The 21,707-nt window shown below is 41.2% G+C and overlaps 2 protein-coding genes across 2 annotated transcripts; one reads left to right on the forward strand and one right to left on the reverse strand.

Moving 5' to 3' along the window:
• Window positions 1-1,331: 1,331 nt before the first annotated feature.
• On the forward strand, window positions 1,332-5,645 carry aldoab (aldolase a, fructose-bisphosphate, b). Its single transcript, XM_079182430.1, has 7 exons — window positions 1,332-1,473; window positions 2,749-2,865; window positions 3,591-3,857; window positions 3,939-4,099; window positions 4,450-4,708; window positions 4,827-5,026; window positions 5,205-5,645. Exons 2-7 carry the CDS (start codon window positions 2,754-2,756, stop codon window positions 5,295-5,297), a joined length of 1,092 nt encoding a protein of 363 aa, XP_079038556.1. The 5' UTR covers window positions 1,332-1,473; window positions 2,749-2,753; the 3' UTR covers window positions 5,298-5,645.
• Window positions 5,646-7,844: 2,199 nt separating this feature from the next.
• Window positions 7,845-20,769, reverse strand: LOC306713250 (transmembrane protease serine 9-like; the record flags this gene model as incomplete). Its single annotated transcript, XM_079182898.1, has 13 exons — window positions 20,691-20,769; window positions 20,092-20,106; window positions 19,775-19,943; window positions 18,097-18,368; window positions 16,034-16,179; window positions 15,299-15,906; window positions 11,604-11,659; window positions 10,885-10,899; window positions 10,561-10,729; window positions 9,678-9,946; window positions 9,070-9,218; window positions 8,732-8,959; window positions 7,845-8,012 (listed from the first exon to the last, which is right to left on the reverse strand). The coding sequence occupies exons 1-13, from the start codon at window positions 20,743-20,745 to the stop codon at window positions 7,845-7,847; spliced, it is 2,319 nt and encodes a 772-aa protein (XP_079039024.1). The 5' UTR covers window positions 20,746-20,769.
• Between the last annotated feature and the right edge of the window lie 938 nt (window positions 20,770-21,707).

Consider the following 21,707-nt stretch of genomic DNA (forward strand, 5'->3'; position numbering starts at 1 on the left):
GTTCAATTATTATCTGATAATCAACTTCACCACAGGTAAATAAACACACCCTAAAGCACTATTAACATTTGCTTCCTCATGAAAAGAGAATCTAAAAATAAGAAGGTCCATTTCTTCTTTTTGCGTGACTTCCTCTGCACTGTCTCATCCAATCTGTAAGCCTGTGGGCCAGTTTCATAGGAGTCAAACACTTAGAGTTGGTTAAATATCTTCTTGTTCTTGCTCTTTCTATCTTCTTGTTCTCAAAGGATTACTGTGAATTTTAAAGCATCAACTCGATGGACTATGATGCTGATGAAGTATGGCGCCATTAGTTTTCCACTGTCTAAGGACACAAGTCGAGGAATTAATTCAGCTGATTGGATATAGACTTTGCATAATTACGCCATGAATAGCTTTTGAACCCTGCCTTATTGATAATAAACCAAGCAATGGTGCTTATTTTGTGCTCTCCACTCTACACCACATGATAACTCATTCAGCCCACAGCCTCTGTTCAGGAAGTGAACCTATTTCCCTGCAGCTGCTCTAAAGAGATAAGGTGCTCGATGCTCTGACCATCACAATGGTGCAAAACTTCACATCTTTTCAAATGTGTGACTTCTTCATTCTTTTAAATTATCTGAGTGAGAAAATGAAACAGATATAAAGTATAAATAACTTGACTTGTGCATGTGCAACCTTCGCCAAGCTCGTCAGTTGACCCTTTCCTGACAGGCAAAGAAGATCATGAAAGGTCACCAAAAAGGTCAAGGATCAACGCACATGTTGCTATATCTGGATCTGATTTCTAAGGGCAGGTTAGCTATGTTGTCACATGCTCTCCAATCCTCTGTGTGAGTCTGCTTGTGTGTCTATGTGTACTCTTAGTACATTCTGCATGCATATAAGTTATCCTCCGCCACATACCCTTTGAAATGACCTTTGGATGCCGAGATACTCTTCTTAGTTGAGAGAGCAAATTTTCAACTAACTGCACTTGAAAAGTGTATGAAATCTACTATTTTACTCACTGCAGCATACGCTCGTAAAGCTGCTTACACGAAGAAGATGCACGATTCTGTTTAAGAAGAATGTGGTGATCGAAGACATCAAAGTGAGGCTAATTCGTATTTTTTTACGAATATCTACCTGCCTATTCACTCTATGACTTCACACAAAATATCTTCTTGTCTTTTCCCTATACTTCCCACCCTAACTCTCCCTGACTCTATCACTTTCTCTGCCATTCACTGAAACACTCTTTGCCCTTTCACCGGCTGCTCACCAACATGTTAGTCTGGCCCAGTCTCTCTGAAGGTCATGAGCCATCTCTGGTTGCGCCCTGTTCTTTTTATAGCCAGGCAGCTGAAATGTGAGGGGTCAGAATGGGAGGATAAATACTAGGGCCAGCGGGCTGCAGGACAGTCGCAGACGAAGGCCGGATCTTCTCACTCCTTGTCTCTTCTCTCAGCTGTCCTCCTAACCTCAAAGGTAAAAGAACACAACATTTCACAACAACTATGACATAAATGCATTACTTTAATTGGCGTTTTGTGCTTCCTGTTTCATATTTTGTTCCTATAATGCATTTGGCACGTACTAGATATGTAATGTTTCAACTATTGAACTACCTCAAGCCACTTTGTGGTTCCTGTGATAGCAAGTTACAGAATTTGAGAGTCACATTTTACCCACAGACGTTTTTCCTCTTACTAACCTCTGACACACTAAAACAGAGTGCAGAGTGCAGACCAAAATCTCTCGCTTATTTCAAATATACATTCACTGTTGTCCCTCAGCATTATATATCTTCATGTTTCATATGGTTACACAACACAGTAATGGTCATTACTATGTGGTTTAGCTCATATGTCATCAGTGGTTCACTGGTTGTTGCTATGCCCCTCTTAATCTGATGAAAAGTTTCCACTGCATCCTTTCTGTGAGGTCAGTTGTGACTCACCAGTTTGACTCCTTTTTTAAACTGTCTAAATTTGTCCAGGCTGTGTGTTGCTTAATCGAGTGACTTCTGAACAGAAGGGTGCGAAGCTGCACAATTCTCTTTAATCTAACGCCTTTTCTTGCCTGGCCAAAGGGCTTTCATTGCCTTGCAGCAGTACACTGTGTATATTTAGTCCAGCCAAATGATAGCGGACGCACAGAACAGACGTAGGGGGAAGGGTGTTGAGGAGGTGTGTGATAGAATAACAGGGAGGTGGAATGGGGAAGGGAGGGGGCAGTGAAGGGGGAGGGAAAGGTCAGGGATAAGAGGCTAGAAAATGTAATAGGTTAACAACATGCTTGTCATGATTTTTCAAGGGTGGTCAGATACAGAGGAGGGTGCGAGGGCTCTCTGACACTGGATCCCCTGTGCCACTGCATATTGTGTGTGGGGAATAGTGTGTAACCCCAGCACACAACATGCTCTATTGCACTGGAACAGTTATAGCTGCAACAACTGCAGTCACACAATTGCAGCGACAGCTGTTCATATTATTTTACAAAATATAAAACAGACAGGAAACATCAAACCACGTAGTCAGTCTCTTCTTTCACCACATCCTCACAGTGAACTCCTTTCATCAGACAGTTTCTCATGAATTCAAAAGAAGAACCACAGGCCAGAGTGTTAAGCTCTGCAGCTTGACTTTTGTTGAACTTTCTCTGCACTTTCTCTGCACTTCTGCGAAAATTAAGTCCTGTGTCTTCCCTATTAGCCAATTGAATATTTCCTTATTTCTCTATACCTTTGTCTTCCTCCTACAGTCAGGATGCCTCACTCATATCCCTTCCTCACTCCTGAGCAGAAGAAGGAGCTCAGCGATATTGCTCACAAGATCGTCGCTCCCGGCAAGGGAATCCTCGCCGCAGACGAGTCTACCGGTAAAGAATTTCAAGAAAATGGTCCTTTTATCAATCATTCATCATTTAGGATGATCAACATTCATCTGAAAAAGCAAGTGTAATAGATTGCCTCATTAAACTGTCTGCCAACAGCTGGTTGTGAAAGGGGACTTAAACTTGAGTTTGTTCTACTGGCCATCAGGGGGCGACTCCTCTGGTTGCATAAAGAAGCCTGATTGTATAGAAGTCTATGAGAAAACATTGCAAAACACTAGTTTCTAGTCTTCATCGATACAGCATGATGTTATTTTAGTAAATTAAGAGTAAAATAGGCGATAAAGCAGAGTATGCTTTAGGGCGTGGCCACTTTGTGATTGACAGGTCACTACAACGGCGGTATCCAGTATGCCAGTTGTCTCTGTTTTAGTCTGACAACTTAAACCTTTCATGGATTGTTTTCAGTTCATGAAAGTTAATTGTAACATTTTGGCCACCTAAAAATGTCTCGTTCGGCTGTACTCAGCTCTTCCCTCTCCTGTCGCTTCTGGTTGCAAACAGAGCTGGCGCGTGTATATGCGATAAAGAAGTTACTCAAAAACTGTGTGAAATAATCATGAAAACTTAGTCGTGACTATGACTGGCTCAATTGTACATTTCTCAGAACTAACCCTTTTTTTGCAAGTCTGTAAAAGCTCAAACAAATACTCAACAAACAGCACAGATGGATCCAGTTTTCATTTATCTTGTGTCTCCTGAACCTCTAGGCAGCGTTGCCAAACGCTTCCAGAGCATCAATGCTGAGAACACTGAGGAGAACAGGAGGCTGTACCGCCAGCTCCTCTTCAGCGCTGATGACCGCATCAACCCTTGCATTGGTGGCGTCATCCTCTTCCATGAGACCATGTACCAGAAGACTGACGATGGAAAGCTCTTCACCCAGTACCTCAAAGAAAGACACATGGTGGTGGGCATCAAGGTCGACAAAGGTGTTGTCCCCCTGGCCGGAACCAACGGCGAGACAACCACCCAGGGTGAGCGAAGAACAGATCAGAGGGTCAACATCTTTTAATACCTTTGTCTTACTTATCCGGGGTGTCCTTTCTCCTTCACAGGTCTCGATGGACTGTATGAGCGTTGCGCCCAGTACAAGAAGGATGGTGCTGACTTTGCCAAGTGGCGCAGTGTGCTGAAGATCACCCCCACCACTCCCTCAAGGCTGGCCATCATCGAGAACGCCAATGTCCTGGCCCGTTACGCCAGCATCTGCCAGATGGTAAGACACAAAAGGCATAATTAAATGTTTTCCTTCATGACAAGGACAGATAAAAGTACTGTATATAAATGATCAGTTGAAAAAGCACTGACCCTGATAGAAGACTGAAGTAGACTTATAAAGATTAGATTTAGAAAGCCTGTGTTGTAACTTTGGAAAATGACGAAACAAATAAAACCTCAAATTTAAACCCAGTTTAGAAACCACAGAAACAATAAGAAACTATTAAACATACACTATGGCCCCACTGCGGTTCTTATTTCTTGCCTCCTTGTTATACACTCGCCTTTGACAGCCCCCCGCCATGCTAACACAGTCATTTTGACTCCTTTTGTCTCTGCCCTTCTCAGCACGGCATCGTCCCCATCATTGAGCCTGAGATTCTCCCTGATGGTGACCATGACCTGAAGCGCTGCCAGTACGTTACTGAGAAGGTCCTGGCTGCCGTCTACAAGGCTCTGTCCGACCACCACGTCTACCTGGAAGGCACCCTGCTCAAGCCTAACATGGTCACCCCCGGACACTCCTGCTCCCACAAGTACAGCAACCAGGAGATTGCCATGGCGACTGTCACCGCCCTGCGCCGCACTGTGCCCCCTGCAGTCCCTGGTGAGCTGGACGCACTCAATACTGACCCCAAATTTGCAGACACAATACAGTCTGCATGACGCTCACTCAAATGTCTAGAGAGGTGCGTTGCTAAACTCTCATGTGCGCTCCTGTACAGGCGTTACCTTCCTGTCTGGTGGCCAGAGTGAGGAAGAGGCTTCCATCAATCTGAACGCCATGAACCAGTGCCCTCTGCACAGGCCCTGGGCTCTGACCTTCTCATATGGCCGTGCCCTGCAGGCCTCTGCCCTGAAAGCCTGGTGCGGCAAGAAGGAGAATGGAAAGGCATGCCAGGAAGAGTTCATTAAGAGAGCCCTGGTATGTGTGAAGAGAGCTACAAATGTAAAAAATCTATATATAAAAGTGTGTCTGTATATATAGTGATGTGTTACTCAGATGCAGTAGAGTTTAGTTCTGAGAACTGTACAGATTGTAAGCGTCAGACTTCAATATTGTATTGTGCATTCAGTAATACTGTCTTTTTTATCTCTCACAGGCTAACCACCAGGCCTCCCAGGGCAAATATGCTTCCTCTGGAGTCAGCGCTGCTGGTGCAGATTCACTGTTTGTGGAGAACCACGCTTATTAAGCGTTGACTCGCCCCATTTCCCTTTCCACCTTCTTCCCACCTTTATCACTTCATCATGGAAAAGGCCATGATCTCATAGACACCACCGATGAAACTGATATTAAACAACGCCACTTTTGCAGAATATTGTTTGAAAGTGAAAGAGAAAACTTCCGTTTTGGGTTGTTGCTGCAGCCATTCTGAGGAAATGTTCTGCCTCCATTCCCTTACGTTTTATTTTTAAAACCTTTCTGAGGTGAAGATTCCCACAATGTTTTACACAACTTGTATTATTTTTTCCATGGTCTGATTCCACCGAGTGAAGTTAATGATTTGTGCTGGTACCATGGAATAAAATATTTACCCGTTCATGTTGCTTTACTTCCTTTTTGAGTCTTTGCACTACAGTTTTTTATGTTCACATGTAAACACTAGCTGTACCTTTACGGAAGTAACAAGAGTCAGAAGGTGTTAACAGAGCTGGTCTGTACATGTGACCTGACAAGAGACCTGTTGAAACAACAAGTGAAAATATCCTTGTGGTTGAACCAGACTTCAACCAACCAAAGACTCATATATTGTCAACATGATACCAGTTCCCATAAAAGGTTAAAGGGCTTTTTCAAACTAATCACACCTACATAAAAGTGTCATGTTGCACCTTTGTCATCGAGATGTTCCAGAGTAAAGTAGTCCCAAACCAGACACTTTCAGTATTATTGTTCAACTGAGGAAAATATGTCCACACTGTGATCAACTTTTCAGAAGAGGTCTAACTTGTATTAGATGTGAAGCAGTGTTTAGATTAAACTGGTGTTTTTGTTCCCTAATTAAGAAAATAAGGTTTTTATTAGTGTGGGAGTTTTTCGAAAATTGCACAAATCCTTATCAGCCCTTCAACGTCACAGCTGCAGGTTTTGTTTTCGTCACTAGATGCCGCTGGAGCGTGCATTGTGGTGACATCACGTTTGTAAAAACCCAAATGCTCTCTGAATGTAGAGCTCTCTCGCCGGGTGCGGTGGCGCGCGCCTGTAATCCAAGTTACCGGGAGGCTGAGGCTGGCGGACCGTTTGAGCTCAGGAGCTCTGAGCTGCAGCGGACTATGCCGATCGGGTGTCCACACTAAGTTCGGTATCGGTATGGTGCTCCTGGGGGAGCCCGGGACCACCAGGTCGTCTAAGGAGGGGTGCACCGACCCAGGTCGGAGACGGAGCAGGTCAAAGCCCCCGTGCCGCTCAGTAGTGGGATCGCGCCTGTGAATAGACGCTGTAGTGCAGCCTGAGTAACACAGCGGGACCCAGTCTTTTTACACTCGTTCAACAAACAGCTGAGACAACAACAAAATAATCTTTGTAAATTACAACAGCTCCACCGCAGCTTCTTTATATTCTAGTTCCCATGAAAACATTCAGAAACCAGCTGTGTTTGTTTGTCCTACAGCGCCTCCACCTGGTGGAGAGGAGCAATGAGCATCAATCACAGCAGTCAGTGCAGCTCCACAGATACAGAAAACTAGCGGGGCTTTCTTTATGACACGAACGAACACTTTTCTCATGTTGGACCCTTACTCTAATAAATGTACTTCTCAATATGAAGCAACAATAAACAAAACAAAACAAGGTTTTTGGACCATGAATGCAGCTTGTGGGTAAAATACAGAGTCCTCTCATCTGGGTAATGAGACGAATAACTTCTGCCTGATAATAAGACTGTGACAGAGAAAAACGTATAAAACCAGTGATAATAAATTGGTACTCTTTTTCTAATGAATATGTTAAAAATAAACTACCATGAAAACTGAAGTGATAGCGGTTATCCAAAATGTGTTGATGCATTTTTTTCTGTTAGGTTGCCCACCATTAGCAAGTAAAATATGTGAATTTGTCAATTATTTTTCAACTTTAAAATCATAATACTCACTAAAGGGTTTTTTTCAAACTGAAATAAAATACCTGACCAGAGTGGCTTAGCTAAACAAGTAAATTAAATTCTTGTTCTACAATAATTTTTTTTACTTTCGTTCTCTGTCAAGAAAAGCATGTTAAGCTGCAGTGCTATATGTCACTTTTTTCATCCACTCCTCTAAAACTCCGCTCTGAAAGTTATACGACCCAAATTCTATCAGCCTTACGACAAGGTGTTTGGTTGATGCCTTTATTTCACCTAAATAAGCAAATAAGCCCATCATCGAAGAGATTGGCTATTTCTATAATTATTGTCCTTAACGCTGTTGTCAACAGGTCTGATTTCCCGCAAAATCAAGATCAAGATCAGCAAAATAAAAAATAAAAGAATCGACAGATGTAATATGTATGTTTTATGCATAGCCTGCATTTCGGGATGTGGTTTTACATCGAAATATTTAAGTTGAAATCTAAAACAAAGTTAGTGATAGTTAGTGCTGTGGCTATTTAAATGCAGCTAACGTGAGCTGCAATTAAAGAGCAAGTCATGGGTGTGATGACCAACATGCACCACGGAACCAACAGCTGTCTTTATAAATGATAAAATATAGATTCATTAAAAAGAAGTTGCGTCTTTCTTTCACTCGCTGCCAAAACACATAGCTCAAGATCTTGAGACCATGAGGTGGTGGTACTCATGGGAAAGGCAGTCTCCATTCTGGGCCCAGTGGATTATAACCAGGCAGCGAACTCCAGTTCTGAAAGGCGAAGCCAATGAGGAAGTGCCTTCAACTTTCATTTTCTCTATACGAGCCAGCAGGGAGCGACTCCTCTGGTTGCAAAAATAAGTTTATCAGAAAATTAAACTTCTTACTTGATTTTTTTTTACCTTAGTAAACATTGTCTAGACATGTAAATAGTGCTTTTTATCAGTGAACTATTTGTGACAGTCACGTGACTATGTGCGCCAAGTTACAACAATTCAGAGGCGCCTGACCAAGCAGCGCTGGATAAGGCTATGAGGTTATCATTCACACAAAGTACTTTTTTAAAATTGCATTGTGGAATCTGAATCAAACTCAAGGCATCAAAATCGGCATAGAAAATCTTCCAACTAGTCCCAGAAATAGTTCCGATTTAGACTAAAGCCATTAATTTTCTTTAGTTTTAGATTCTTTAATTTCATCCCATTGTGACTGATGGAGAAAAACAGATCATGTTTTATTATTTGTTTTAATATGAAGGGTGAATGGTTTTATGTAATCATCTATGAAAATGAGAGAAGATTTCAGAAAGTAGTATAATCTTTGTAAAATGATTAAAAGACAAACATAACTCAACACAACAAAGGAAGAAATCAGAGGTTTTTTGCGCTGAACTGTGCTATTGTGTTACAATGTTCTGCAGGAACACTAAGATGACAAGAAATAAAAGCTCAGTTCCCACGGATGAGGCTACTGTGGAAGCTGCTGTGGAAGTTGTATTTGGAGCTACTGTGGAAGCTGCTGTGGAAGTTGTATTTGGAGCTGCTGTGGTCCCATTTTCAGAGACTGAGTCACGGCATACAAAGCTGTCGTCTTCGTCAGTGCCACTGGAGCTGAATGTCACGAAGCTAACTTTTGCCCCCGCCACTTGATCCAAGATCCAAGTCTGGAACTGAGATATTCGGGCTAGGACTTCAGGGAAACCAGCCCGGGCACAAGGTACTCCAAAACTGGCAATGCCGCCCTGGATCCACTGTGAGGCTTGTTTACATTGCAAAGGTCCACCAGAGTCCCCCTGAAAAAGAAGGGACATAGGGATGGGTACCGGAACCCGAAATTCTCTGGTGCTAAATCATTAAAGACCAGATAATTAAATATCATAAAACAGTGGATTATTATTTTAACCTGGCATGTTCCTTTGTTCTCTTGTCCCGCACAAATCATTTTGTGAGTGATGTTTGCATTGGCTACTGGGCGGTAGTTGCACCTGCACTGCTTTTCTCCAATGATGGGAACCTGAACCTCCTGCAGTGAGTCAAAGGCTATTAAGGGCTCTGTGGGAGGAAGAGTATAAAGTCAGAAGATACAGTGTTTATTTCCGGCCTTTTTGTACAGTTTTAAGGCGATGTTGATCGCTGAGGTTTTGTGTTTGTTTGTTTGTTTGTTTGTTTGTTTGTTTGTTTGTTTGTTTGTTTGTTTGTTTGTTTGTTTGTGCGTGCGTGTGTTCTGAGACGAGCCCAACAAGAGTCAAGAAGTCTTCCGACAATGCAACAGTTTGTGCAACGTCATCATTAAATAGTCTTTGTCTTTTTGAAAAAGAGCTGTGTGAATAGAGGATTAACTGTCAGGAAACAAGACTACAAATCTGAAGCATGCTAGCAGATCTGTAAGGCTGCACCAGGCACAGCAGTGCTTTGAGCAGTATGCTAACATGCTCACAATGTCCATGCTAACATGTTGATGGTTAGCAGAGTTACCATCTTGGGTTATCATGTTAGCATGCCAATACTCACCATCCCTTCCGAGTCTGCCCCAACCAGTGACCCAGCAGGGGGTGGAGGTGTGAAACTGGCTGGAGTTACTTGCCAGACAGACGGGTCTGATGTAGTCGGTGAATATGACGGGGCTTTGGAGCTTCATAAGGGCGATGTCGTTGTTGAGAAAGGTGTTGTTGTAGTCAGGATGGACGATGATCTGGGACACGGTGCGGCTTACCTCATTAATGTTGGGGCCAGACTGAGTCTCTCTTCCAAAGTAGAGAATCCATGCACTGGGTGAGCTTCTGGATAAAAGAATAAATCAATGAATACGAATCATTAATACTAACAGGTTGCAACAAGTTTTATCAGAACTAGTCAGCAGGTGTATCAGTACATTTCAGTTCCTCAATCGAGGAAAGGCACACCACTGACCCACACCACTAAAAATCCTGTTTACCAAGAATGAAAAGAACCAGACTCAACATAAAAACACAGATGACCTGGTGGCTGAATGAACCCTGAGATTAAAAACTTGGTTTTGTGATGTGATGTGATGTGATTGTAATGTCATAAACTGATCCAGTAACAAGTATTTGGTGATTTGCAATTGAAAAGGCATTGAGCTTAAAATACAGTAGATTTTAAACTTGGACATCTATTTGGATGTTGGCTCAACAGTCTTCAGTGGCTTTATATCAGCCATGGACCACGGAACCAGCTGAACATCGGAGACCCAGACTGCAAAATATTGTTCGCTTTTTATTAGCTTTTGAAAATGAAAACCAAAGCTACATTTCTTTAAAGACTGTAAAATGAACGGATGCGCCACTTTATCAAAGCTCGAAAGCTTTTGAGATGTCTGGAAATAAAACAATTACATTAGTCAACAGATGCAGGTGCGATGAGTTTTTCTTACATTACGATGCAGTGGGCTGCTGTGAGTACCCACTGGTCACTGATCAGGGTCCCCCCGCAGACGTGAAAGCTAACGAAAGTGATGTGCATGCTGACCTGCCAGGGCCATGATCCAGCAGTAGCATTCTCACCACCCACTATCCTTGTTTTCAGACGTGCCAGTCCACAATCTGACAGAGCAAAGACAACTGTGTGTCAGTACGAATACAATAAACTTTAAAGTGAGGCTGGTTCACGAGGGACGCTTAAAATGTTCTTCATTTGGAGCTGTGTTCAACGTTGTCACAGTGCAGCTCTGGAGTAAATGACATGTGACTGTGCTTACCCTGAGCCTTTGACCCTGTAGGAAAGAGAGATGAGTATTAGTGTAGCAGATATGAGTAACTACAGACACTAGGTGGCACTACAGTTTCAGCTACTTCTTGAACTCCTTATGAGGTGTGTCATCTATTGTTGTGTTGGCTTGAGACGTTTACTAAGTATGACATCACGGAACCAAACCTGCAGCGCTGCAGAAGCGCTTTAACTTCTCGGTCGGTATGCAGAACGGACGAGTGCCTGTTTTTGAGCCTCATGTGAACGTTGCACAGACTCCTCAGCTGAGATTGCCGGCATAGCGCTGCAACACTTGTCTTTCGGTTTTATTGAAGGCATTCACTTCTAAGAATTCTGACATTCTGAAGTATTGTTGTTTGTATGTTAATTTGTTATAGAAGACTCATTTAAAAATAGGTTTCGTGTGTTTTATGCGTGTTTGTAATGCTGAGTGATACAAAAAAATAAAATAAAATCCGAATACCCATATTGAAACTGAATACATACACAAAGAATATTCAAGCCCATCCCTACTCTTTATGAAGTTTATATGTAAAAGAACCAGACATTTCAAGATGGTACAATCCAGCACATTATCTACATTTTTAAAAATGACCATAAAGTCAAAACCTCTCCAACACTGTTCACAAAAACTAAACATGAGCTGTAAAAAAGATGATATATTGGTTTGAAATGCATAATAAACTGGTAAATCAGTGTAAAACTCACCTTGTCCAGCGAGGACGGCACATATCAGGAGTATCCCCACAGTCCAGGCTGCCATACTGAGCCGTCATAAACGTTTTGCCTTCAGTAAGCGCAGAGAGCTCCTCTGATTGAGCGTTAGTCTTTTGTGACCTTCTGCACCATAAACACTGCAGTTGTTGTAGCTATACGTTGATTACTCCCCGCCCAAACCTGGGCCCCGTTCCTCGTACGTGGTTCGACTAAGTCGATCAAATGTCCTATTAGCCACCTTAAATTAACCCGATGATTGAAGTCAGGCTATCTCGTTTTCTCAAAGGCTGATCCGCGCTCAAACAATCTCGTTAATTCGAACCAGACTTCAGTAATCAGGATAATTGCGCGTGCCCGTCCTACTTCAAAAGGGGGAAGCGTCGATCACCGAAACCATGATTTTTTAACAGTACGATGGCAAATAAACTCAAAGAAAGAGCCTCTTTTTTTTCTCCGCTGACGAGCAGGAGATGATCATGAACGCATATGAGGAATTCAAGTCCATAATCATGGCAAAATCTAACACCACCACCGCTGCGAGGGCTAGACAAGAAGCGTGGTAAAATATTGCAGACAAGTTAAATACGTAAGTGTTGGGAAAATGTATAGGCCAATTTTAAGTGCCTCATCACCCCAATCAATCAGATTATATTTCTTTAAATGTAATGGAATGCATCATCGAATGAGATCTTGCTAGCGAAAATAATTATCTCAACTCTTTCAAAATAAGTAGATGAAAACAAGCCCAAAGAGTATAATTGATACGAATTAATAGATACTGATGAGGATATATGTGCTTATGTATCATGTACTATATATGTGCATATACATGTAGGCTATGTGTAGATTACCATATAGAAATAGGAGTTTGAATATGTCTGTGTGTGTGTGTGTGTGTGTGTATATATATATATATATATATATATATATATATATATATATATATATATATATATATATATATATATATATATTTACACATTGTGGTTATAGCTGATACTATAGGTCAAGATCAGCAAAATAAAAAAAAATCGACAGATGTAATATGTCTATTTTGTATGCCTGCATTTCGGGATGTGGTTTTACATCGAAATATTTAAGTTGAAATCTAAAACAAAGTTAGTGATAGTTAGTGCTGTGGCTATTTAAATGCAGCTAACGTGAGCTGCAATTATAGAGCAAGTCATGGGTGTGATGACCAACATGCATCACGGAACCAACAGCTGTCTTTATAAATGATAAAATATAGATTCATTAAAAAGAAGTTGCGTCTTTCTTTCACTCGCTGCCAAAACACATAGCTCAAGATCTTGAGACCATGAGGTGGTGGTACTCATGGGAAAGGCAGTCTCCATTCTGGGCCCAGTGGATTATAACCAGGCAGCGAACTCCGGTTCTGAAAGGTGAAGCCAATGAGGAAGTGCCTTCAACTTTCATTTTCTCTATACGAGCCAGCAGGGAGCGACTCCTCTGGTTGCAAAAATAAGTTTATCCGAAAATTAAACTTCTTACTTGATTTTTTTTTTACCTTAGTAAACATTGTGACCATGAGTTTATGGTCTCAATTGCTAGTTTCAAGTCTTCATCAATACAACAAGATGTCCATTTTGTAAATTATAGACCCATTTAGAGTAAAATAGACGATAAAACAGGGTATGCTTTAGGGCGTGTGCTACCGCTACCAGATACGGTGTCTCTACGGCACACCTCCGCAGTCCAAATGTGTCACTTCCGTTCACTGGTTGCAAAAAAACAAGATGGCAACGGCCAAAATGCTGAACTCGATGCTTCAAAACGGCAGTCCACAACCCAACGAGTGACGTCAGGATGACTAGGTCCACTTCTTATATACAGTCTATGATTTAAACAAATAAGTTAATGACAAAGTTGGGTGAAAATAAATCAGTAAGGCAATTAAATGGAAAGTAATTTAGTTTAATAAAGATATAAGTAAATGGTGCCCTGAGATTAAGATTGACATAAACAAGGGAGGATGTAAATAGTTGGGTATATTTTAAAATAAAAAGTTGGGGCCAACAAACTACAAAAACAAAGATTGTGAATTTAGTATATACTATTGATTGATTGGTTACTGAAGATATTAGTTAGTGCCACCTGTACTAATTGGTCAGGAAGAGAGAGAGAGACGCAAGAAGGAGTCAGTGGGCAGACCTCTGTCAGACAGAGCGAAGGGAAGCAGTACGTTTAGACAACAACTTCTCTTTTTAATCTCGGTTAATTAGCTGTAACTGTTTGTATGAGCCATAATTATGTCAATAACTAAATTGTTTAACAATAGCAGCTAGCGGGAGTAAAGATGCTAACTGCTCAGCTGTCGGCGGCTGACTGATTAATTGATGTATTGGTTGCGTTTCTCTGATCGGAAACAGCTGTTTAGTGTGCGTTCAGAGGAGGATTTGATCTCTGCTGCTGCCTGGTTCCATCTTTCGGACAACGAACTGACGCTGAACTGTGAGTTTGACTTTCTTGGTTTTTGCTATGTTAAGGATAATGATTATGTTTACCCACCCGAAGCAAACATAAACTCAATTTTGTTTGCATGTGTTGGCCGATGGTCTGTTTAGAGTTAAATATTTCAGCTGTTTTGTATTTTGGGGGGAAATGGTGGTAAATGGATGACAAATAGAGATTTCTCCAAAAACAACTTGATATGTTTTAAGCTGCATGTGGAAATAATAGCGGTACTTTTGTTTAATATATGGTCAATATTAGTTTATTAAAATGAGTCTTATTTCTGTTATTTGTCCGTATTGTCTACGTTGGTGTGGTCGCATATAAGCAGTGATATCCAGTCTAAAGCATTAGTTACTTTGGCACGGTCTGAATTTGCAGCGGGAGGCTGTTTGCACACTGTGCAGAGAAGGAGTCACCATCTAGTCCGGTTTTTGTTAGCACTGCGCCGGACTCTTTTTAAATGTTATATTGCTTGTCAGCAACTAGCTTTAAATATTGTGGCATGTAGATGTCGAGAAATGACTTGTAACTGATGAATATTTAACCCTCTGAACCCCAAGCAGTTTTTTGCTCCTGTCACATTTTAAGCTTTGTTTATACTCGCGCTTGTGCCTCCGCAGACGGCGCACAAGCTCCGAGCATGAACAATTTGATTTGCCTCGCAAGATATTTACTCAAATGAAGATTTTTAAGACATCCTGTTTATAAAGCATCTCACAACGAATTGGCCCATTTTGTATAATCCCTACATGTAAATAGTGCTTTTTATCAGTGAACTATTTGTGACAGTCACGTGACTACGCGCACCAAGTTACAACAATTCAGAGGCCCTGACCAAGCAGCGCTGGATTCACACTAAGTACTTTTTTTAAATTGTGTTGTGGAATCTGAATCAAACTCAAGGCATCAAAATCGGCATAGAAAATCTTCCAACTATTCCCAGAAATAGTTCCGATTCAGACTAAAGCCATTCATTTTCTTTAGTTTTAGATCTAAATTTTAGATTCTTTAATTTCATCCCATTGTGACTGATGGAGAAAAACAGACCATGTTTTATTATTTGTTTTAATATGAAGGGTGAATGGTTTTATATAATCATCTATGAAAATGAGAGAAGATTTCAGAAAGTAGTGTAATCTTTGTTAAATGATTAAAAGACAAACATAACCCAACAAAGGAAGAAATCAGATGTTTTTTGTGCTGAACTGTGCTATTGTGTTACAATGTTCTGCAGGAACAATAAGATGACAAGAAATAAAAGCTCAGTTCCCACGGATGAGGCTACTGTGGAAGCTGCTGTGGAAGTTGTATTTGTAGCTACTGTGGAAGTTGCTGTGAAAGTTGTATTTGTAGCTACTGTGGAAGCTGCTGTGAAAGTTGTATTTGTAGCTACTGTGGAAGCTGCTGTGGAAGTTGTATTTGTAGCTACTGTGGAAGCTGCTGTGAAAGTTGTATTTGTAGCTACTGTGGAAGCTGCTGTGAAAGTTGTATTTGTAGCTACTGTGGAAGCTGCTGTGGAAGTTGTATTTGTAGCTACTGTGGAAGCTGCTGTGAAAGTTGTATTCGGAGCTGCTGTGGTCCCATTTTCAGAGACTGAGTCACGGCACACAACGCTGTCGTCTTCGTCAGTGCCACTGGAGCTGAATGTCACAAAGCTAACTTTTGCCCCCGCCACTTGATCCAAGATCCAAGTCTGGAACTGAGATACTCGGGCATAGACGTCAGGGAAACCCCGGGCACAAGGTACTACAAAACTGGTAATGCCGCCCTGGATCCACTGTGAGGCTTGTTTACATTGCAAAGGTCCACCAGAGTCCCCCTGAAAAAGAAGGGACGATACAGTTAGTTGATACTAGGGATGGGTACTGGAACACGAAATTCTCTGGTGCTAAATCATTAAAGACCAGATAATTAAAAATCATAAAACAGTGGATTATTATTTTAACCTGGCATGTTCCTTTGTTCTCTTGTCCCGCACAAATCATTTCGTCAGTGATGTTTACATTGACTGGGCGGTAGTTGCACCTGCACTGCTTTTCTCCAATGATGGGAACCTGAACCTCCTGCAGTGAGTCAAAGGCTATGAAGGGCTCTGTGGGAGGAAGAGTATAAAGTCAGAAGATACAGTGTTTATTTCTGGTCTTTTTGTACAGTTTTAAGGCGATTTTGTGTGTGTGTGTGTGTGTGTGTGTGTGTGTGTGTGTGTGTGTGTGTGTGTGTGTCCAACAAGAGTCAAGAAGTCTTCTGACAATGCAATAGTTCTTGCATTGTGATCATTAATTAGTTAATGTCACACTGAACTCTGGGGCCGACTTGCCGAAAGTGTGATGGAAACAGATGTGTGAATAAAGGATTAACTGTCAGGAAACAAGACTACGAGTCTGAGGAATGCTAGCAGCTTTGTAAGACTGCACCAGGCACAGCAGTGCTTTGAGCAGTATGCTAACATGCTCACAATGTCCATGCTAACTTGTTGATGTTTAGCAGAGTTCAGTGGCGGGCCGTGCATTATATACCTGGGCCTTCACTGCTGTCCTGCAGCTGAAACACAGCTACGGTTATTATTTGTTTCGTGTCAAAATATAGCCAACACCTATAGATGGAGTGCGTCTCGTCTCTGCTCTGACTGTGTGTGCTTTGGGGTGGAGAGGCTCATGGAAGCTCCCGCTGCTGGAACAGTGCAGAACGTACGTGCTGTAACGTCAGAGTCACCACAAAAGTTCAATAACGCCAGAAAAAGTCGCTAGATTTGTCACTAGTAGCTTCTGATGAAAAAAGTCGCCATGAGGGTTTGGAAAGTCACCAGATTTAGCAAGAGTTGGCAACACTGGCACCGACTAAATATGTCCCCAGAGCAACATCGGACGAAAAAATGGTTCCTATCACATATTAAACCAAACAAAAATCCATCTCCATACAAATAATAATAATAATATATTAAAGCTACTGCAGATGTAAAAACAAACTCTTAACTTACCAGAGCTGCTGTTCACTATTTAAAGACAAAGTCCATCCTCCTTTCTTTAACAAAGAGTTTAATCTCACGGTTGCTCAGCACATCCGTGCGTTTTAGTTCCAGTAAGAAGTCCTTCTCGCTTCAGGGACGCCAGTGAAGACAGTCGAGCCTCCCCAGTTGTATTTCTTGAATACGTTTTAATGTGTTTGAGGGCTGAAAATGTCCGCTCGACAAAGGCAGCAGATATTGGGATTGTCACCGCCCAACATGTCACGCAAGCCCACTGACCAATCACGTACATGTAGGCAAGCTAGAAGGCTCTGACACATCAAAGAATACGCCCAACATGTCAAACTAAAGATCTGATTGGTTGAACACTATGACAATCAACAATATCGTCCCCATTCACTTAAACTGCACATGGATTCACTTGTGAGTCTGCAGGCCTGGGGCCTCTCTTCTTACCTAGAGACACAGAGGTGACATCTGATTGGATAAAAGCTCTACTTAAAACAAGCTGCACTGGAAGCAGAGCAACTGAAGAAGACAGTAGCTGTGCAATGAGAAAATAAGATAATGGGAAAAATATTTTTATAAATGATTGTATTTAAGAAAAAGTATTAAATTATAAAATAGCTATAACTTTGTGATTCTGTTTAGGCCAGCAGAGAAGGCCCTGACGGCCCAATATGTTATGTCTTATGCTACTGGAATGTGTCTATGATCATGAACCAATAACCAAGTTCCTTGCATGTGAATCATACTTGGCAATAAACCACTTCTGATTTCTGCACTGAACTAAGAGCAGGCTCAACTGCATTGTTAACTCATTGTCAAACACAGTTCAGTCTTTGTTAGTCTTTCCACTGTTGCAACAGGGCCAGACTGCGTACAAAATACATGTAGTGTATTTAAGAAAAAGTATTACATTTTAAAAATAGCTATAACTTTGTGAGTCTGTTTAGGCCAGCAGAGAAGGCCTTGCAGGCCCTGATGGCCCACCACTGGCAGAGTTACTGTCTTGGGTTATCATGTTAGCATGCCAATACTCGCCATCGCTTCCAATTCTGCCCCAACCAGTGGCCCAGCAGGGGGTGGAGGTGTGAAACTGGCTGGAGTTACTTGCCAGACAGACGGGTCTGATGTAGTCGGTGAATATGACGGGGCTTTGGAGCTTCATAAGGGCGATGTCGTTGTTGCTCAAACCGTTGTTGTTGTAGTCAGGATGGGCGATGATCTGGGACACGGTGCGGTTTACCTCATTAATGTTGGGGCCAGACTGAGTCTCTCTTCCAAAGTAGAGAGTCCATGCACTAGGTGAGCTTCTGGATAAAAGAATAAATAAATTAATACTATCATTAATACTAACAGGTTGCAACAAGTTTTATCAGAATAGTCAGCAGGTGTATCAGTACATTTCAGTTCCTCAATCGAGGAAAGGCAGAGATCTGACCCACACCACTAAAAATCCTTTTTACCAAGAATGAAAAGAACCAGACTCAACATAAAAACACAGATGACCTGGTGGCTGAATGAACCCTGAGATTAAAAACTTGGTTTTCGAACAGCTGATCAGAGTCTTTGAGACCAGGAATCACCATTGCAACAGGTGAATAAAAGACGGATCCTCCACTTTAATCCAGTGGACGTAGAGATATTTATGCATTTATATGTGGATTGTGCACAATTTTCTTTAAAAAAAAAGGGGGGGCCTGAGTCAGAGCGAAAGAGGTGTGACGTTTATAACAGCATCGCCGTTTAATGTGGCGTTGAACATGTGCATCGGGCAGCGAATAGCATCCTAAGCTTCATATTGATTTTTTTTTTTCAATTAAAATTACACATTATGGGCAACAAACATTTTAGTTTAACTCTTAACAGACTGCTGTCTTCTGTGTCAGTGTTTGTTTGTTTTAAATGACATAACAAGGTTATACGCTGAGCTGAGGTGGCTTCATGTTGTGCAATATTCAAATGTGAGGTCGTACCAAACATGAAAAAGAGCTTCGATATTATATGGATAATATTCCAAGTCTAGGTAGGGTTTCTGAAAAAATGCTGAAGCCAATTTATTTCAAATATATTATTGAAAACTCCAAAAATGAAGCTTATCTGTTTTGGAAGAAATCATGAGAATTGTTTTCCTCAGGAGATATTTTCCATGTGAAATTGAAGAGCATTTGGTCGATCTCTTTCAGTTGTTTGAAATCAAGTTGCATATGTCAGTCATGAGAATTAATCCTCCGAACGAGATTCCTTGGGAGCCATTAGTTTAATTTTCTTAGATTTTTTATTTTTTTTTGTATAACATGATTTGAAATGTAATAGACAGATATTTGGTTTTGACTTTGCAAGAATAGTTTAGTTGCATCTGCCAGCTGAGTAATGATTACTTTTCTACCAATAGAAGATCTTTCACAACACTCAATGTAATATGGACTGCAAAAAGCTTAGCCACTAACAGGAAGACGCGCAGAGGTGGGAAATTCCTGTCTAATGCGTCTAGACAGATTAAATATAGGAGTTTTACCACCCATTAGTTTAATACAACTATTAATATTCTTTGAAATGGTTTTGATAGCTTTTGAAAATAATGACCGAAGCCAAATTTCTTTAAAGACTGTAAAATGAACGGATGCGTCACTTTATCAAAGCTCGAAAGCTTTTGAGATGTCTGGAAATAAAACAATTACATTAGTCAACAGATGCAGGTGCGATGAGTTTTTCTTACGTTACGATGCAGTGGGCTGCTGTGAGTACCCACTGGTCACTGATCAGGGTCCCCCCGCAGACGTGACGGCTATCGAAAGTGATTTGCATGCTGACCTGCCAGGGCCATGATCCAGCAGTAGCATTCTCACCACCCACTATCCTTGTGTTCAGACGTGCCAGTCCACAATCTGACAGAGCAAAGACAACTGTGTGTCAGTACAAATACAATAAAGTGAAGCTGGTTCATGAGGGACGCTTAAAATGTTCTTCATTTGTAGCTGTGTTCAACGTTGTCACAGTGCAGCTCTGGAGTAAATGACATGTGACTGTGCTTACCCTGAGCCTTTGACCCTGTAGGAAAGAGAGATGAGTATTAGTGTAGCAGATATGAGTAACTACAGACACTAGGTGGCACTACAGTTTCAGCTACAATGCAACCTCCGGAGGGGCTAAGCAAAATATTTCTCTGTTCTCAGCTGAGATTGCCGGCATAGCGCTGCAACACTTGTCTTTCGCTTTCATTAAAGGCATTCACTTTTAAGAATTCTGACATTCTGAAGTATTGTTTATTTGTATTTGTTATAGAATAAGACTCATTTAAAAAAAGGTTTGGTGTGTTTTTATGCGCGTTTGTAATGCTGAGTGATAAAAAATAATATCCGAATTCCCAAATTAAAACCGAATACAGACTCACTAGTCGAATATTCATGTCCAGCCCTAGTCTTCATGAAGTTCATATTTAAAGGTGTTTTTAACAGTCTGTAAAAGAACCAGACATTTCAGGACAGTACAATCCAGCACAACATCTACATTTTTAAAAATGACCATGAAGTCAAAACCTCTCTAACACTGTTCACAAAAACTAAACATGAGCTGTAAAAGAGATATATTGGTTTGAAATACATAATAAACTGGTAAATCATTGTAAAGCTCACCTTGTCCAGCGAGGACGGCACATATCAGGAGTATCCCCACAGTCCAGGCTGCCATACTGTGCTGTCACAAACCTTTTGCCTTCAGTAAGCGCAGAGAGCTCCTCTGATTGAGCTTTATAGTACACAAACACTGCACCACTCCCTGCCCAAACCTGTTTTTCTTTATCTAAACCATCAACTCCATATGACAGCCCACAAGTAATGCCACAAAGCATAACTTAATTTGTTACTATCTAGATCTTTCTATCTGGTTACCAAAGAATCTATTACTGTATGACTTTACTAACGTAACTAATTTATATACTGCTGGGTAGCTTAAAGCTGCATCATAGTTCATTTAATGATGGCATTTTGTTATTTATAATCTGAATCATCAAAGCAACTCATAGTGGTCTGTCCACATTCTACTACATTTAGCATGGAACAGGAAGCATTGAAAGTTGATGGCCTCCAAGTTAACATGGGTCATTTATCTCTTTTTCAATAACATAATTAGCCAAATGGTAACTTGTAGTTTTGGTTACCCAACTAACTTACATGTTAACATGGATTTCACAGGATACAGAGTTAGCTGGCTAGCTTTCACTGTAGCAAAGCTCACGGTACCGCTAGCTACTAGCTAGCTCTTGGAACGGTGAATGTCCAACCTGAAACTTATTTTCACAACCCACTTGCAACGGATTTCAGGATTTACAGGAAAATAGTGAAAGGTCTTACTCCGTCAGCTGTCTCTCTTCTTGGCTTAGACGGTGGCTGATATCTCTGGGGACACCAATGATAATGATAATCATGCACTTGCATGAATGTGACCATGTGCAATTTTGACTTATGCTACCATTTTGTACGCAGTCTGGCCCTGTTGCAACAGTGGAAAGACTAACAAATACTGAACTGTGTTTGACAATGAGTTAACAATGCAGTTGAGCCTGCTCTTAGTTCAGTGCAGAAATCAGAAGTGGTTTATTGCCAAGTATGATTCACATGCAAGGAACTTGGTTATTGGTTCATGACCATAGA

This window comes from Pholis gunnellus (assembly GCF_910591455.1).
Source record: "Pholis gunnellus genome assembly, chromosome: 21".
Taxonomy (NCBI): Eukaryota; Metazoa; Chordata; class Actinopteri; order Perciformes; family Pholidae; genus Pholis; species Pholis gunnellus.

Bases quoted from the DNA above. Each gene is read 5' to 3' on its own strand.
- aldoab (XM_079182430.1), top strand. From the start codon at position 2,754: ATGCCTCACTCATATCCCTTCCTCACTCCTGAGCAGAAGAAGGAGCTC. The intron at 4,100-4,449 runs GTAAGACACAAA...TGCCCTTCTCAG, and splicing joins ACGCCAGCATCTGCCAGATG to CACGGCATCGTCCCCATCAT. The intron at 4,709-4,826 runs GTGAGCTGGACG...GCTCCTGTACAG, and splicing joins TGTGCCCCCTGCAGTCCCTG to GCGTTACCTTCCTGTCTGGT.